Source organism: Phyllobates terribilis, unplaced genomic scaffold (assembly GCF_046119375.1).
Source record: "Phyllobates terribilis strain yellow unplaced genomic scaffold, ASM4611937v1 Scaffold_2__4_contigs__length_985480577, whole genome shotgun sequence".
In the NCBI taxonomy this organism is placed as follows: domain Eukaryota; kingdom Metazoa; phylum Chordata; class Amphibia; order Anura; family Dendrobatidae; genus Phyllobates; species Phyllobates terribilis.
The window spans coordinates 942234533-942253471 of NW_027362762.1; the positions used below are offsets into that span (position 1 = coordinate 942234533).

Genomic DNA, 18939 nt, shown 5'->3' on the forward strand with positions numbered 1-18939 from the left:
CGAAAGTAAGTGTGTGACTTGTTTTTCAGTGACTTTGGATTCAGGGAGTTTGGAAGGGAGGACTTAGGACTGAATTGCTGACTGTATTTCATCTTTCTTTACTTTACTTTTTACTTAATTAATCCACCTGACCTACTTATCTGATTCCCCCGTCCATACTTGATACTTAATTGATCCCCCGTCCATACTTTACTGATCCCCCGCCGATATCTAATTGATACACTTGCACATCCCTAATTGATCCCCGTCCATACACCTATATATAAATAATTGTGTTTTGTACTTGTATATATATACTGACTGTATCCCCATATTTAGAATGACGTCCATTTTGGCCGGAGCCGTGCAGTGTACATCTTGCGCAATGTATGCATTCCGTGAGCAACCGCTCGAGGATCCATACTGCTGCGATAGATGTGAGCATATCGTGCACTTGGAAGCCCAAATTCTGGATCTAAGTGCTCAGATAGCGGTACTGAGGAGCATCGACAACATGGAACGGAGTTTGCTGCTCACCGAGCAGACACTCAATGGGTCAATACTGGGGGTGGAGCATAGAGGGGAAGTGCAGGCTGAACAGGCAGGGAGCTGGATAACAGTTAGGAGGGATAGAGGGAAGAAGTATAGGAAGGCTGGTTCAGAACCGGCATTATTGGAGCACGACAGATCCTCTGACCGCCGGGGGAGTGTATGCTCCAGTAATGAGGGGGAGGGGGAGGGGCGAAGTGTAGGGCAGGCAAGACAGGTTCTGGTAGTGGGTGACTCTATTATTAGGGGGACAGACAGGGCAATCTGTCACAAAGACCGGGATCGCCGAACGGTGTGCTGCCTCCCTGGCGCTCGAGTTCGGCACATCGCGGATCGGGTTGACAGGTTACTGGGTGGGGCTGGCGAAGACCCAGCGGTCATGGTCCACATCGGCACCAATGACAAAGTGAGTGGTAGATGGAGGGTCCTTAAAAATGATTTCAGGGACCTAGGTAGGAAGCTTAGGGCAAGGACCTCCAAGGTAGTTTTCTCAGAAATACTACCAATCCCGCGAGCCACACAGGAGCGCCAACGGGAAGTTAGGGAGGTGAATAAGTGGCTAAAGAGTTGGTGCAAGGCAGAAGGGTTTGGGTTCATGGAGAACTGGGCCGACTTCGCGGTCGGCTACAGGCTCTACCATAGGGACGGGCTGCACCTCAATGGGGAGGGTGCAGCGGTGCTGGGGAAGAAGATGGCTAATAGGTTGGAGGAGTTTTTAAACTAGAGACGGGGGGGGGGGGGGACCAAGGAAATAGGTGGGATGTGAGGCAAGCAAGGGGGAAGGGGAGAAGTGAATATAAAGAGGGTGGAGAGGGGGGTGGGGATAGTACAGTTAGATCGTTAGAGAAGAATAGGATGCTAAATAACCCCAAAGTTTTATCTTGCATGCTGACCAACGCAAGAAGCCTGACCAATAAGGCGGATGAGCTGCGGGCGCTTATATCGGAGGAGAGGTATGACATCGTAGGTATAACAGAGACTTGGCTAGACGATAGCTACGACTGGGCGGTAAATTTATTAGATTATAGTTTATTTAGAAGGGACCGGAAACAGGGGAAAGGCGGAGGAGTCTGCTTATATGTAAAGTCATGTCTAAAACCCAGACTAAGGGAAGATATAGGAGAGGGAGAAGAGGGGGTCGAGTCCATGTCGGTAGAGATAGAGGGAACTAAAAATAATAATAAAATATTACTGGGGGTCTGCTATAAGGCACCCAATATAACAGAGGAGAATGAGAATCTGCTATTAGGACAAATAGACAAAGTAGCAAAACATAATGAAGTGATTGTAATGGGGGATTTCAACTACCCGGATATTGACTGGGAAACAGAAACCTGTAGATCTCAGAAAGGAAAAAGGTTCTTGACAAATATTAAGGATAATTATCTCTCCCAACTAGTGCAGGAACCAACGAGAGGGAAGGCCGTGTTGGACTTAATATTGACTAATAGGCCTGATAGAATAACTGAGGTACAGATAGGGGGGCACCTAGGTAATAGCGACCATAATATTATCGACTTCAAAATGCCCTTCAGTAGGGTTATCAATAAGGGAACAACAAAAACATTAAACTTTAGGAGGGCGAAGTTTTATCAGCTGAAAGAAAGCCTTCAACTTATTGACTGGGACAAAGTTCTTAATCAAAGGAATACGAATAGTAAATGGGAAACCTTCAGAAGAATTCTGAATACTCAGTGCGAGAGGTATATACCGTATGGGAATAAAAGGGCCAGAAATAAGAGGAAACCAATATGGTTGAACAAGAACGTAAAAGGGGCGTTAAATAGCAAAAAAGAGGCATTCAAGAGATTAAAACAGGAAAACAGTAAGGAGGCACTAATGTGTTACAAGGAAAAAACGAGAACCTGTAAAAAACAAATAAAAATAGCGAAGGAGGAAACAGAGAGACGTATTGCTAGGGAAAGTAGATCAAATCCCAAACTGTTCTTTACGTATATAAATAGTAAAAGGATTAAATCGGATAATATTGGACCGATAAAAAGTGAGGAAGGCAAAATCATAGAGAAAGATGAGGATAAAGCTAATCTATTAAATAATTTTTTTTCGACAACTTTCACAAAGGAAATCAAACTAACAGGAGAAATGAGAAGTGAAAAGCTTAATCCTCCACTAAGTATGACAAATCTAACCCAAGCTGGGGTACAGAAACGCCTCAGTAACATTAAAATAAACAAATCACCAGGACCTGATGGCATACACCCACGGGTACTAAGGGAACTAAGTAATGTGATAGACAGACCATTATATCTTATATTTAAGGACTCTGTTGAGACTGGGTCTGTGCCACTTGATTGGCGAAAGGCGAATGTAGTGCCAATATTCAAAAAGGGAGCGAAAAGTGACGCCGGAAACTATCGGCCGGTGAGTCTGACGTCCGTTGTGGGCAAAATTTTTGAAAGCTTCATTAAAGAGGCAATTACGGAGCATCTTGATGCTAATAATCTTTTAATCCCGAACCAACATGGATTCATGAGGAATCGCTCCTGCCAAACAAACCTGATTGACTTCTACGAGGAGGTTAGCTCTCGAGTAGATCAGGGGGAACCAGTGGATGTCGTGTATCTCGACTTCTCAAAAGCGTTCGATAGCGTGCCACATAATAGGTTGGTATACAAAATGAGAATGATGGGGCTGGGGGAAAATGTCTGCAAGTGGGTAGCAAACTGGCTAAAGGATAGAAGGCAGAGGGTGGTTATAAATGGAATATACTCAGATTGGGTAAGCATCACTAGTGGGGTACCACAGGGGTCTGTACTAGGCCCAATGTTATTTAATATCTTTATTAACGACATAGTCAACAGGATAAATAGTAAAATATCAATATTTGCAGATGACACAAAGTTATGTAAAACAATTAATACAAAAGAGGACAGTGCAGACCTCCAGAGGGATTTGGATAAGCTGGGTAGGTGGAGCATTAAATGGCAAATGAGGTTTAACGAGGAGAAATGTAAGGTCATACATATGGGAAGGAAAAATGGAAGTCACCAGTACTCACTGAATGGGAAATCATTGGGGAATTCAGAGATGGAGAAGGACTTGGGCATCTTGATTGATAGCAAACTAAATTGGAGTGCCCAAAGTCAGGCCGCTGCTGTAAGGGCAAACAGGGTAATGGGATGTATCAGAAGAGGTATAGCTGCAAAGGATGAGAACATTGTTCTTCCACTGTACAAAGCACTGGTCAGACCACACTTGGAATACTGTGCTCAGTTATGGGCCCCAATATATAGAAAGGATATAAATGAGCTTGAAAAGGTACAAAGGAGGGCAACAAAATTAATAAAGGGAATGGAGGGACTGCAATACCCAGAGAGGTTGGAAAAACTAGGACTATTCAGCCTGGAAAAGAGAAGGTTGAGGGGGGACATAATAAATGTGTACAAATATGTTAGGGGACAGTATAGAGATCTTGCCCGGGATTTGTTCAAAAGGAGGGATATTACGGTAACAAGAGGGCACTCACTAAGACTGGAAGAGAAAAGGTTTCAGCACCAGCATAGGAAGGGGTTCTTTACGGTAAGAGCAGTGAGAATATGGAATTCACTGAGTGAGGAGACGGTAATGTCGGATTCACTACACCAGTTCAAGCGGGGACTGGATGCATTTCTAGATACCAGGCAGATTTCAGCATATACTTAAAAATAAAATAAAATAGTAGGTTGATACAGGGATTTATTCTGACTGCTGGTTTCAGAGTCGGGAGGGAATTTTTCCTCAGGTGAAGATTGGCCAAATCATTTGGGGTTTTTGCCCTCCTCTGGATCAACTTTAGCAATTACAGAACTAACAGGTCGAACTTGATGGACGCAAGTCTTTATTCGGCTTTACAAACTATGTTACAAACTATGTAAATAAAGTTCATTTCCTCCCGGTGAGGCTTTCAGTGCGGCGGTCTCACAGTTTTTAGAACACTTCAGGATATGACTACATAGTGTTTGTTTGTAGTCTGTTACCATGGAGAAACATAGGTCTGCATAGAATCTGTAGTCATAAACGGTAGTCCTGCCCTAGTCCTAACAATTAGACAAGTATAAATCCCAACAATACATGCCATACAGTCCTGTCTCCTCGCAGGTCGCACTCTGCTACATCCAGCCACTTAAAAAGCAATGGAAAAAATATATAAGCAGCCATGTTCTCAAACACCTGAAACAAATGCCCCCTGAGCACTGGACACAAAAAAAAAGAAGGAAAAAGTAAAAAAAAAAAAAAAAATCCCTAAGCATAAAATTTTACATTTCTTCAGTTACATCATTCAGAATTTTGCCGGTTTCCAGAGAGCAGTGCATTGTGGGAGCTCAGGTCACATGTCTGACAGCAGAATGGAGCTTCAACTGCTGACTGTTTCCAAAGTGCAACCAGCAGAATTGTGAAAGCAGGTCTGAATATTGCAAGAACATATCACACATTGATTTTATTAATATATATATATATATAAATGTATTTTTTGAGGAGCTGATTTGACAAGCACCTCTTACGTTTATTCGAGCCTGGTACAGGACGACTCCGGCAGAATTATTGGCCGTGCAGCGGTAGACTCCCCCGTCCCGCACCCCTGTGTTGGTGATGTTTAGGTAGCTGACAACATTGCCGTCAGAAGTGATGATCTGGCTGATTCGGTGGTTTCCATTTTTGCTGATGGGCTCGTCGTCCAGCGTCCAGGTGATTGTTGGTAGCGGGGTGCCTTTCACATTACACAACAAGGACACGGGTTCTCCTGCGCTCACCACTTTTTCACTAAAAGCAGAGTTGATTTTAGGGGTCCCATCTGAATGAAAACAGAAAGAATACTAAGAAAAATAAAACTATTTATTATCAGTAAAAAAACAACAGGATAGATTACAATGACTACGATCCAGGTGGGTCGGACCTCAGAGACCACCACCAATCACCACAACAGGTGAGAGACATGGGTCAGACTGCACAGATCTAGTAGGCAGCTAACAGATGGGTGCAGATAGATTAATCAGCGGCTCCATATACAGGGGGGTACAGGTGCTGGGTTGGGTGACGGTGTTTGTGCACCTTGTGCCCTCGGGGTCTTCCTGCGGCCACGTGTATCTTTTGTGTGCCCCGCTGTCAGCCTGTGATATCCTCCCCTCACTCTCTCTACATTATTACGGAAGATCAATATACTCTTCAGGATTTCGGAGCCACCAGAGATGGTTGCCGCGGTAACGGGGCCCCGGCCGGTAATCGCTCCTCTCCGCACACACAGACTAAATATAGCCTCCATATTGTCAGAGGCTGCAGCCTCATTAGCAGGGGGCCGCTTTTATTAATCCTTTCCCCTTCAATCAATACGACGTCCACTAATTAATCCCAAGAACAGAAACACAGAGAAAATGAAGGTCGGCAGAGAAAACATTGTAAATGTAGATGGTGCAGACGCTATACATGGCGAAAAAGGTTTGATACCATTCACAGCCACAGTGCCCCCCTATAACAGTGACAGCCGCAGTGCCCCCTATAATAGTGACAGCGACAGCGCCCCCTATAATAGTGACAGCCGCAGTGCCCCCTATAATAGTGACAGCGACAGCGCCCCCTATAATAGTGACAACCGCAGCGCCCCCTATAATAGTGACAGCGACAGCGCCCCATATAATAGTGACAGCCACAGTCCCCCCTATAATAGTGACAGCGACAGTGCCCCCTATAATAGTGACAGCGACAGCGCCCCCTATAATAGTGACAGCCGCAGTGCCCCCTATAATAGTGACAGCCGCAGTGCCCCCTATAATAGTGACAGCCACAGCGCCCTCTATAATAGTGACAACCGCAGTGCCCCCTATAATAGTAACAGCGACAGCGCCCCATATAATAGTGACAGCCACAGTGCCCCCTATAATAGTGACAGCCACAGTGCCCCCTATAATAGTGACAGCGACAGTGCCCCCTATAATAGTGACAGCCGCAGTGCCCCCTATAATAGTGACAGCGACAGCGCCCCCTATAATAGTGACAGCCGCAGTGCCCCCTATAATAGTGACAGCCGCAGTGCCCCCTATAATAGTGACAGCCACAGCGCCCTCTATAATAGTGACAAAAGCAGTGCCCCCTATAATAGTGAAGCGACAGCGCCCCATATAATAGTGACAGCCACAGTGCCCCCTATAATAGTGACAGCCGCAGTGCCCCCTATAATAGTGACAGCGACAGCGCCCCCTATAATAGTGACAACCGCAGTGCCCCCTATAATAGTGACAGCGACAGTGCCCCCTATAATAGTGACAGCCACAGCGCCCCCTATAATAGTGACAGCCACAGTGCCCCCTATAATAGTGACAGCGACAGTGCCCCCTATAATAGTGACAGCCGCAGTGCCCCCCTATAATAGTGACAGCCGCAGTGTCCCCTATAATAGTGACAGCTGCAGTGCCCCCCTATAATAGTGACAGCCGCAGTGCCCCCCTATAATAGTGACAGCCACAGTGTCCCCCTATAATAGTGACAGCTGCAGTGCCCCACTATAATAGTGACAGCCGCAGTGCCCCCTATAATAGAGACAGCCGCAGTGCCCCCTATAAGAGACAGCCGGAGTGCCCCCTTGTAATAGTGACAGCCGCAGTGCCCCCCTATAACAGTGACAGATGCAGTGCCCCCTATAATAGTGACAGCGACAGCGCCCCCTATAATAGTGACAACCGCAGTGCCCCCTATAATAGTGACAGCCACAGCGCCCCATATAATAGTGACAGCCGCAGTGCCCCCTATAATAGTGACAGCCACAGCGCCCTCTATAACACTGACAGCCGCAGTGCCCCCTATAACAGTGACTGCCACAGCGCCCTCTATAACACTGACAGCCGCAGTGCTCCCCTATAACACTGACAGCCACAGTGCCCCCTATACTAGTGACAGCCACAGCGCCCTCTATAACACTGACAGCCGCAGTGCCCCCTATAACACTGACAGCCACAGCGCCCTCTATAATAGTGACAGCCACAGTGCCCCCCTATAACACTGACAACCGCAGTGCCCCCTATAACAGTGACAGCCGCAGTGCCCCCTATAACACTGACAGCCGCAGTGCCCCCTATAATAGTGAGAGCGACAGCGCCCCCTATAATAGTGACAACCGCAGTGCCCCCTATAATAGTGACAGCGACAGCGCCCCATATAATAGTGACAGTCACAGTGCCCCCTATAATAGTGACAGCCGCAGTGCCCCCTATAATAGTGACAGCGACAGCGCCCCCTATAATAGTGACAGCCGCAGTGCCCCCTATAATAGTGACAGCCACAGCGCCCTCTATAATAGTGACAACCGCAGCGCCCCCTATAATAGTGACAGCGACAGCGCCCCATATAATAGTGACAGCCACAGTCCCCCCTATAATAGTGACAGCGACAGCGCCCCCTATAATAGTGACAGCGACAGCGCCCCCTATAATAGTGACAGCCGCAGTGCCCCCTATAATAGTGACAGCCGCAGTGCCCCCTATAATAGTGACAGCCACAGCGCCCTCTATAATAGTGACAACCGCAGTGCCCCCTATAATAGTAACAGCGACAGCGCCCCATATAATAGTGACAGCCACAGTGCCCCCTATAATAGTGACAGCCACAGTGCCCCCTATAATAGTGACAGCGACAGTGCCCCCTATAATAGTGACAGCCGCAGTGCCCCCTATAATAGTGACAGCGACAGCGCCCCCTATAATAGTGACAGCCGCAGTGCCCCCTATAATAGTGACAGCCGCAGTGCCCCCTATAATAGTGACAGCCACAGCGCCCTCTATAATAGTGACAAAAGCAGTGCCCCCTATAATAGTGAAGCGACAGCGCCCCATATAATAGTGACAGCCACAGTGCCCCCTATAATAGTGACAGCCGCAGTGCCCCCTATAATAGTGACAGCGACAGCGCCCCCTATAATAGTGACAACCGCAGTGCCCCCTATAATAGTGACAGCGACAGTGCCCCCTATAATAGTGACAGCCACAGCGCCCCCTATAATAGTGACAGCCACAGTGCCCCCTATAATAGTGACAGCGACAGTGCCCCCTATAATAGTGACAGCCGCAGTGCCCCCCTATAATAGTGACAGCCGCAGTATCCCCTATAATAGTGACAGCTGCAGTGCCCCCCTATAATAGTGACAGCCGCAGTGCCCCCCTATAATAGTGACAGCCACAGTGTCCCCCTATAATAGTGACAGCTGCAGTGCCCCACTATAATAGTGACAGCCGCAGTGCCCCCTATAATAGAGACAGCCGCAGTGCCCCCTATAAGAGACAGCCGGAGTGCCCCCTTGTAATAGTGACAGCCGCAGTGCCCCCCTATAACAGTGACAGATGCAGTGCCCCCTATAATAGTGACAGCGACAGCGCCCCCTATAATAGTGACAACCGCAGTGCCCCCTATAATAGTGACAGCCACAGCGCCCCATATAATAGTGACAGCCGCAGTGCCCCCTATAATAGTGACAGCCACAGCGCCCTCTATAACACTGACAGCCGCAGTGCCCCCTATAATAGTGACTGCCACAGCGCCCTCTATAACACTGACAGCCGCAGTGCTCCCCTATAACACTGACAGCCACAGTGCCCCCTATACTAGTGACAGCCACAGCGCCCTCTATAACACTGACAGCCGCAGTGCCCCCTATAACACTGACAGCCACAGCGCCCTCTATAATAGTGACAGCCACAGTGCCCCCCTATAACACTGACAACCGCAGTGCCCCCTATAACAGTGACAGCCGCAGTGCCCCCTATAACACTGACAGCCGCAGTGCCCCCTATAATAGTGAGAGCGACAGCGCCCCCTATAATAGTGACAACCGCAGTGCCCCCTATAATAGTGACAGCGACAGCGCCCCATATAATAGTGACAGTCACAGTGCCCCCTATAATAGTGACAGCCGCAGTGCCCCCTATAATAGTGACAGCGACAGCGCCCCCTATAATAGTGACAACCGCAGTGCCCCCTATAATAGTGACAGCGACAGTGCCCCCTATAATAGTGACAGCCACAGCGCCCCCTATAATAGTGACAGCCACAGTGCCCCCTATAATAGTGACAGCAACAGTGCCCCCTATAATAGTGACAGCCGCAGTGCCGCCCTATAATAGTGACAGCCGCAGTGTCCCCTAATAGTGACAGCTGCAGTGCCCCCCTATAATAGTGACAGCCGCAGTGCCCCCCTATAATAGTGACAGCCACAGTGTCCCCCTATAATAGTGACAGCTGCAGTGCCCCACTATAATAGTGACAGCCGCAGTGCCCCCTATAATAGAAACAGCCGCAGTGCCCCCTATAAGAGACAGCCGCAGTGCCCCCTTGTAATAGTGACAGCCGCAGTGCCCCCCTATAATAGTGACAGCCGCAGTACCCCCTATCACAGTGACAGCCGCAGTGCCCCCCTATAACAGTGACAGCCACAGTGCTCCCCTATAACAGTGACTGCCGCAGTGCTCCCCTATAACAGTGAGACACAGTGCTCCCCTATAACAGTGACTGCTACAGCTGCCCTGTAACAGTGACAGCCGCAGTGCTACCCTATAACAGTGACAGCCGCAGTGCTCCCCTATAACAGTGACAGACACAGTGCCCCCTATAACAGTGACAGCCGCAGTGCTCCCCTATAACAGTGACTGCCACAGTGCTCCCCTATAACAGTGACAGCCGCAGTGCTCCCCTATAACAGTGACAGCCGCAGTGCTCCCCTATAACAGTGACTGCTACAGCTCCCCTATAACAGTGACAGCCACAGTGCTCCCCTATAACAGTGACAGCCGCAGTGCAACCCTATAACAGTGACAGCCGCAGTGCAACCCTATAACAGTGACTGCCACAGTGCTCCCTTATAACAGTGACTGCTACAGCTGCCCTATAACAGTGACAGCCGCAGTGCTCCCTCTAACAGTGACAGCCGCAGTGCTCCCCTATAACAGTGACTGCCACAGTGCTCCCCTATAACAGTGACAGCCGCAGTGCTCCCCTATAACAGTGACAGCCGCAGTGCTCCCCTATAACAGTGACAGCCGCAGTGCTCCCTATAACAGTGACAGCCGCAGTGCTCCCCTATAACAGTGACTGCTACAGCTCCCCTATAACAGTGACAGCCACAGTGCTCCCCAATAACAGTGACTGCCATAGTGCTCCCCTATGACAGTGACTGCCGCAGTGCTCCCCTATAACAGTGACAGCCGCAGTGCTCCCCTATAACAGTGACTGCCATAGTGCTCCCCTATAACAGTGACTGCCATAGTGCTCCCCTATGACAGTGACTGCCGCAGTGCTCCCCTATAACAGTGACTGCTACAGCTGCCCTATAACAGTGACAGCCACAGTGCTCCCCTATAACAGTGACAGCCACAGCGCCCTCTATAATAGTGACAGCCACAGTGCCCCCTATAACACTGACAACCGCAGTGCCCCCTATAACAGTGACAGCCGCAGTGCCCCCTATAACACTGACAGCCACAGCGCCCTCTATAATAGTGACAGCCACAGTGCCCCCCTATAACACTGACAACCGCAGTGCCCCCTATAACAGTGACAGCCGCAGTGCCCCCTATAACACTGACAGCCGCAGTGCCCCCTATAATAGTGAGAGCGACAGCGCCCCCTATAATAGTGACAACCGCAGTGCCCCCTATAATAGTGACAGCGACAGCGCCCCATATAATAGTGACAGTCACAGTGCCCCCTATAATAGTGACAGCCGCAGTGCCCCCTATAATAGTGACAGCGACAGTGCCCCCTATAATAGTGACAGCCACAGCGCCCCCTATAATAGTGACAGCCACAGTGCCCCCTATAATAGTGACAGCAACAGTGCCCCCTATAATAGTGACAGCCGCAGTGCCGCCCTATAATAGTGACAGCCGCAGTGTCCCCTAATAGTGACAGCGACAGTGCCCCCTATAATAGTGACAGCCACAGCGCCCCCTATAATAGTGACAGCTACAGTGCCCCCTATAATAGTGACAGCAACAGTGCCCCCTATAATAGTGACAGCCGCAGTGCCGCCCTATAATAGTGACAGCCGCAGTGTCCCCTAATAGTGACAGCTGCAGTGCCCCCCTATAATAGTGACAGCCGCAGTGCCCCCCTATAATAGTGACAGCCACAGTGTCCCCCTATAATAGTGACAGCTGCAGTGTCCCACTATAATAGTGACAGCCGCAGTGCCCCCTATAATAGAGACAGCCGCAGTGCCCCCTATAAGAGACAGCCGCAGTGCCCCCTTGTAATAGTGACAGCCGCAGTGCCCCCCTATAATAGTGACAGCCGCAGTACCCCCTATCACAGTGACAGCCGCAGTGCCCCCCTATAACAGTGACAGCCACAGTGCTCCCCTATAACAGTGACTGCCGCAGTGCTCCCTTATAACAGTGAGACACAGTGCTCCCCTATAACAGTGACTGCTACAGCTGCCCTGTAACAGTGACAGCCGCAGTGCTACCCTATAACAGTGACAGCCGCAGTGCTCCCCTATAACAGTGACAGACACAGTGCCCCCTATAACAGTGACAGCCGCAGTGCTCCCCTATAACAGTGACTGCCACAGTGCTCCCCTATAACAGTGACAGCCGCAGTGCTCCCCTATAACAGTGACAGCCGCAGTGCTCCCCTATAACAGTGACTGCTACAGCTCCCCTATAACAGTGACAGCCACAGTGCTCCCCTATAACAGTGACAGCCGCAGTGCAACCCTATAACAGTGACTGCCACAGTGCTCCCTTATAACAGTGACTGCTACAGCTGCCCTATAACAGTGACAGCCGCAGTGCTCCCCTATAACAGTGACAGCCGCAGTGCTCCCCTATAACAGTGACAGCCACAGTGCTCCCCTATAACAGTGACAGCCGCAGTGCAACCCTATAACAGTGACTGCCACAGTGCTCCCTTATAACAGTGACTGCTACAGCTGCCCTATAACAGTGACAGCCGCAGTGCTCCCCTATAACAGTGACTGCCACAGTGCTCCCCTATAACAGTGACAGCCGCAGTGCTCCCCTATAACAGTGACAGCCGCAGTGCTCCCTATAACAGTGACAGCCGCAGTGCTCCCCTATAACAGTGACTGCTACAGCTCCCCTATAACAGTGACAGCCACAGTGCTCCCCTATAACAGTGACTGCCATAGTGCTCCCCTATGACAGTGACTGCCGCAGTGCTCCCCTATAACAGTGACAGCCGCAGTGCTCCCCTATAACAGTGACTGCCATAGTGCTCCCCTATAACAGTGACTGCCATAGTGCTCCCCTATGACAGTGACTGCCGCAGTGCTCCCCTATAACAGTGACTGCTACAGCTGCCCTATAACAGTGACAGCCGCAGTGCTCCCCTATAACAGTGACAGCCGCAGTTCTCCCCTATAACAGTGACAGCCGCAGTGCTCCCCTATAACAGTGACTGCCACAGTGCTCCCCTATAACAGTGACTGCCACAGTGCTCCCCTATAACAGTGACAGACACAGTGCTCCCCTATAACAGTGATTACTACAGCTCCTCTATAACAGTGACAGACACAGTGCTCCCCTATAGCAGTGACAGACACAGTGCTCCCTATAACAGTGACTGCCACAGTGCTCCCCTATAACAGTGACTGCCACAGTGCTCCCCTATAACAGTGACAGACACAGTGCTCCCCTATAACAGTGATTACTACAGCTCCTCTATAACAGTGACTGCCACAGTGCTCCCCTATAACAGTGACAGCCGCAGTGCTCCCCTATAACAGTGACAGCCACAGTGCTCCCCTATAACAGTGACAGCCGCAGTGCTCCCTATAACAGTGACAGCCGCAGTGCTCCCCTATAACAGTGACAGCCACAGTGCTCCCCTATAACAGTGACTGCCGCAGTGCTCCCCTATAACAGTGACTGCCATAGTGCTCCCCTATGACAGTGACTGCCGCAGTGCTCCCCTATAACAGTGACAGCCGCAGTGCTCCCCTATAACAGTGACTGCCATAGTGCTCCCCTATAACAGTGACTGCCATAGTGCTCCCCTATGACAGTGACTGCCGCAGTGCTCCCCTATAACAGTGACTGCTACAGCTGCCCTATAACAGTGACAGCCGCAGTGCTCCCCTATAACAGTGACAGCCGCAGTGCTCCCCTATAACAGTGACAGCCGCAGTGCTCCCCAATAACAGTGACTGCCACAGTGCTCCCCTATAACAGTGACAGACACAGTGCTCCCCTATAACAGTGATTACTACAGCTCCTCTATAACAGTGACAGACACAGTGCTCCCCTATAGCAGTGACAGACACAGTGCTCCCTATAACAGTGACTGCCACAGTGCTCCCCTATAACAGTGACTGCCACAGTGCTCCCCTATAACAGTGACAGACACAGTGCTCCCCTATAACAGTGATTACTACAGCTCCTCTATAACAGTGACAGACACAGTGCTCCCCTATAGCAGTGACAGACACAGTGCTCCCTATAACAGTGACTGCCACAGTGCTCCCCATAACAGTGACTGCCACAGTGCTCCCCTATAACAGTGACAGCCACAGTGCTCCTCTATAACATTGATAGACACAGTGCTCCCCTATAACAGTGACAGACACAGTGCTCCCCTATAACAGTGACAGACACAGTGCTCCCCTATAACAGTGACAGACACAGTGCTCCCCTATAGCAGTGACAGACGCAGCGCTCCCCTATAACAGTGACTGCCGCAGTGCTCCCCTATAACAGTGACAGAAGCAGTGTACCCCATACAACAGTGACTGCTACAGCTGCCCTATTACAGTGGCAGACACAGTGCTCCCCTATAGCAGTGACAGACACAGTGCTCCCTATAACAGTGACTGCCACAGTGCTCCCCATAACAGTGACTGCCACAGTGCTCCCCTATAACAGTGACAGCCACAGTGCTCCTCTATAACAGTGATAGACACAGTGCTCCCCTATAACAGTGACAGACACAGTGCTCCACTATAACAGTGACAGACACAGTGCTCCCCTATAACAGTGACAGACACAGTGCTCCCCTATAGCAGTGACAGACGCAGCGCTCCCCTATAACAGTGACTGCCGCAGTGCTCCCCTATAACAGTGACAGAAGCAGTGTACCCCATACAACAGTGACTGCTACAGCTGCCCTATTACAGTGGCAGCCGCAGTGCTCCCCTATAACAGTGACAGTCGCAGTGCTCCCCTATAACAGTGACTGCTACAGCTCCCCTATAACAGTGACAGACACAGTGCTCCCTGTAAGGCAGTGACCGGGATCGTATATGAGGGACATTATATCTCCCCCAGAATGTGTACAGAGACCTATTTAAACCATTGGAGTGCATTGCAGTCAAAGGCACACCTGAGGCTGCAATGCAGGAATGAAGGTGAGCATTGACCTGGTCAGGCTCTCTGGCTAAGGCAGATTAAGTAAAACCCGGCAGGGCCTTCATTTCTTGGAGGAGGTCACAGGAGGCAGTGGGGCGGCCTCCTCCCTCCAACCCGGGTTTTCCAGTGGCTCTTGCCCCAGGTCCTTTAAAAACCCTGCATTAAGGATTAGTGTTGTTCTATGTTGGAACTGTGGCGCCCTGCTGCGCATTGGTGCCACAGATCCTAGAGGGGTGCATGGACGGATTCCTCCACAAGAGGCATTCACACACCTCCACCTTCCACCTCAGACCAGCAGAGGGAGCCTGGATAGGGATATAAATAGGGAAGGTGGAGCTAGGCAGTTCAGTCTGGTCTGAAGTCTGAAGTCTGTAAGGAGTTCAGTTACTGTCTAGTCTGAAGTCTAAGTCTGGAATCTACAGCCTGGAGTATGCAGTCTACAGTCTGCTGCAGACAGTGAGAAAGTCAGTCCAGCCCAGACTCAGGGAGCTCAGGTTAGTGAGCCCAAGGCGTGCCGACGCCATAAGAGCAGTGAAGAGTAGCGAGGCCTACTGCCAGTGTGAAGCCTAGTGAGGGCCCCGAGCGCGGCCGAAGGCAAGTGGAGTAAGCGAGCTACATAGGGGGCAGAGGAGCTTAGCCAGCTCACCACAAGACCATATACCGGACACCGGGTCCGTGTCTGCAAGGATCTCTAGGACCAGCAGAAACAACCGGAACCCCTGGCGAACTACATGTCCCAGGAACACCAAAAGCTGACCGTTATCCCAGGGTCAGGAATCACTGAGGCCCAAGAGACCAGGGAGTGTGATCTCCAACAGAAGGCCCTACCACCAGGTCAGCAGGTGCAAGACAGAGACCAAGTTAGGCCTAGCTCCAGGCAGGTCATAAACTTATCAGGAAAAGGCAAGAAACAGGAGGCCCCACACCCGCTCACTGGGGAGAGTCCTGAAATGCACCCTTCACCATACAGTGTCCTGGATCGTGCCTGAAACACCACCAGTAAGGGTACTGAAGTGAACTGTTGTGAGTGTGCCTATTCTTCTTCCGACCCGGCTGGGTCCCCTCTGTCCTGCATCCCTACACTTACGCTGCCCTGAGGCTCCGCTCCACCTGTGGGGAGCCACACCAACTAAGCAGCCTGACCACCGGCCTCAGAGGACTGTAGCAGCGCTGGTGATCCTCACCAGACACCACGGGTGGCATCACAAACTTTTCCTATCCCATACACCTTTTCCCCATTATCCCCTTGCTTTTAAGAGTGACCCCAGGGCACGGGCCCGGGAGCCGACCACCGCGACATCCCCCAAAACTAACAGCGTCACCCCCATCCCCTGGGCGCGTCAGAACCTGCTAGGAGCACAGCAGGGGAGCTCAGCAGGATTGAGGGTGGCTGAACCCATGCCTGGGAAGCCTCTGCACCTGTCAGGCTCTGAGCGGCCCGGCACGGTCGTTGTCCCCGGCAACCGTTGTTTATGGACTCATGTTAACCTGGCTGCGAACCGGAGGACTTTCTGTTTACCCGTGAGTTGCTGAATAAAGCTGTTTATGTTGGACTTGCTTGGGTCACTGCCTCAGTTACTGCACAGTGTGAACACCGCCACCTTACATCCCTTATAACAGTGACAGACACAGTGCTCCCCTATAACAGTGACTGCTACAGCTCCCTTATAGCAGTGACTGCCGCAGTTCTCCCCTATAGCAGTGACAGACACAGCGCTCCCCTATAGCAGTGACAGACACAGCGCTCCCCTGTAGCAGTGACTGCCGCAGAGCTCCCCTGTAGCAGTGACTGCCGCAGAACTCCCCTGTAGCGGTGACTGCCGCAGCGCTCCCCTGTAGCGGTGACTGCCGCAGCGCTCCCCTATAGCGGTGACTGCCGCAGCGCTCCCCTATAGCGGTGACTGCCGCAGCGCTGTCCTATAGCAGTGACTGCCGCAGCGCTCCCCTATAGCAGTGACTGCCGCAGCGCTCCCCTATAGCAGTGACTGCCGCAGCGCTCCCCTATAGCAGTGACTGCCGCAGCGCTCCCTAATGACAGTCCCATGGTCAGGTAGCTTCTGATAAAGCAGATGAAATAATGTTAAACCTAATAGGGTGGGCTTTACTTCCTGAACCCCTGCCGTACACAGATACCCCCTCATTCTCCACAATGACGGCTACCATTGTATGATCAGGGCCTTTCTATAAGCACAAAGCATAATCGTACGCAGGTCCATCATTTACAGCTAATGACTCCAGGAATCCATATTATTCCTAGATGTCGCACGCAGATGAGATGCCGAGAACAACACGCGGCTGATCTGTAATTACAGAGACAATAACAGCCTCAGCTGGCGCCTCCGTCTATGGGTTATTATCTTTAATTGTCATGTGCCCTACAATGGGGAATTCCAGAAAAACTCTGTGGCAGCACTGGGTGTGTGTCCCCATAGATAGCAATATCCAGGAATAAACACAAATCCCAGGAATAATATCTGCATTTCATTGCTCTTATTTTCCTCACATAAATGCTGTGTACTGCAGCCTGGGGCTCCGGGAGTATCTGCACTGCAGCGGGGGCCACAGGTGACATCGGAGAAAAAGCCCATTAAAAACATTAAATCACCAGCAAATACAAGTCCTTGACTCGTCCTATTCTGTCAAGTTCTATTAACCTATCTATCTATATCTAATATATGGACAAAATATGTGCCCCCTCCACATTCCCCCTCCAAGAGCTTTTCTGACCTCCCATCCTACATCCATTGACATCAATATGGAGTTGCCCCCTCTGCAGATATAACGGCTCCGGCTCTTCTGGGATTGATTTCTGCAAGATTTTGGAGGTGTCTGTGGGAGCTTTTGCCCCTTCATCCAGAAGAGCATTTGTGAGGTCAGACCCTGATGTTGGGGGGAGGTTGGAGCCACAATATCTGGTCTAGTTGTTGGATGGGGCTGAGGTCCGGGCTCTGTGCGGCCACTCATGTTTTCCCCCCATGTATGTATGGACCTTGTGCACTGGGCACAGTCATGGGGTACAGAAAAGGCCTGTCCCCAAACTGTTCCCACAAAGCTGGAAGCTGAAACATCTCTTCACTGGAGCTAAGAGGCCGAGGCCGCCCCCTGATAACAGCCAACAGCATTATCCTCCTCTACCATCTGTACAGGGGCACAATGCAGTCAGGGGGTAACGTCCTCCTGGAGTCACTAAACCCAGACTCCTCCATCAGAGAAGTGCGATCCATCACTGCACAGAACACGTCTCCTCCAGAGTCCAGTGGTGGCGGCTTTACACCACTCCATCCGACGCTCGGCATTGTGCTTGGTGATGTACGGCTGCATGCAGCTGCTCGGCCATGAAGCTCCTGGCGGGGGCACACTGATTGCGCTGCTACCAGAGGAAATCAGGACTCTGCAGTAATGGAGTCAGCAGAGCGGTGGTGACTTTTCTGCCCTCTGCTCCTCAGCACTCGGCCCCCCACGCTGTAACGTTACGGGGTGTCCCGAGTTGCTGCAGTTTTTTCCACTTCTCATAATATCACTCCCAGGTGATGGGTGAAGATTTAGGAAGAAGAAATGTCATGAAAGGACTTGTTACCCCGGTGGCTCCTGCAAGGGTATCAGCCTCATGTCTCTATTCTATCTACATTTATCTATGAGATATTGTACCTCGTCTCTTGCTTTATGCATTATAAAATTATATTGTTTTCTAACTATTGCACATGACGCTTTTCTCATGGGAGACGTTTGTATGATGTAACCTCGCATCGTTGTGAGCAGTGAGTCTCGTTTCACACCTGCGTTCTGATTTACGCTATGAAAACATAGAAACTGGAACTTGTTCAGAAACCGGATCTGTCACTTTATAGAAGCAAACATCATAAGAGAGACCCCATTGATTACAATGGAATTGGTTGGATTTGCATCAGGCGGTCCTTCTGATTATGGAAAAAGAAAAGCCTGCTGTGGTTTTTTTTCTTCCGGTGAAAGAAAAAAAAAAAATGTGAAGAAATGCAACTGTGAAGGAAGCTTTACTGGACTCTACAGCTGAATTCATAATTCTGCCAGTTACTATTGGAAACAATCAGCA

The 18939-nt window shown here is 50.3% G+C and overlaps 1 protein-coding gene across 3 annotated transcripts in view; it reads right to left on the reverse strand.

The window, feature by feature from the left end:
- DSCAM (DS cell adhesion molecule) overlaps positions 1 to 18939 on the reverse strand; it is a 673153-nt gene that overhangs the window by 388462 nt on the left and 265752 nt on the right. For all 3 annotated transcript variants that reach the window (XM_073668460.1, XM_073668459.1, XM_073668461.1), the window contains exon 7: positions 5024 to 5320. In XM_073668460.1, the coding sequence (XP_073524561.1) occupies positions 5024 to 5320 (297 nt within the window). The remainder of the gene's footprint in view (positions 1 to 5023; positions 5321 to 18939) is intronic.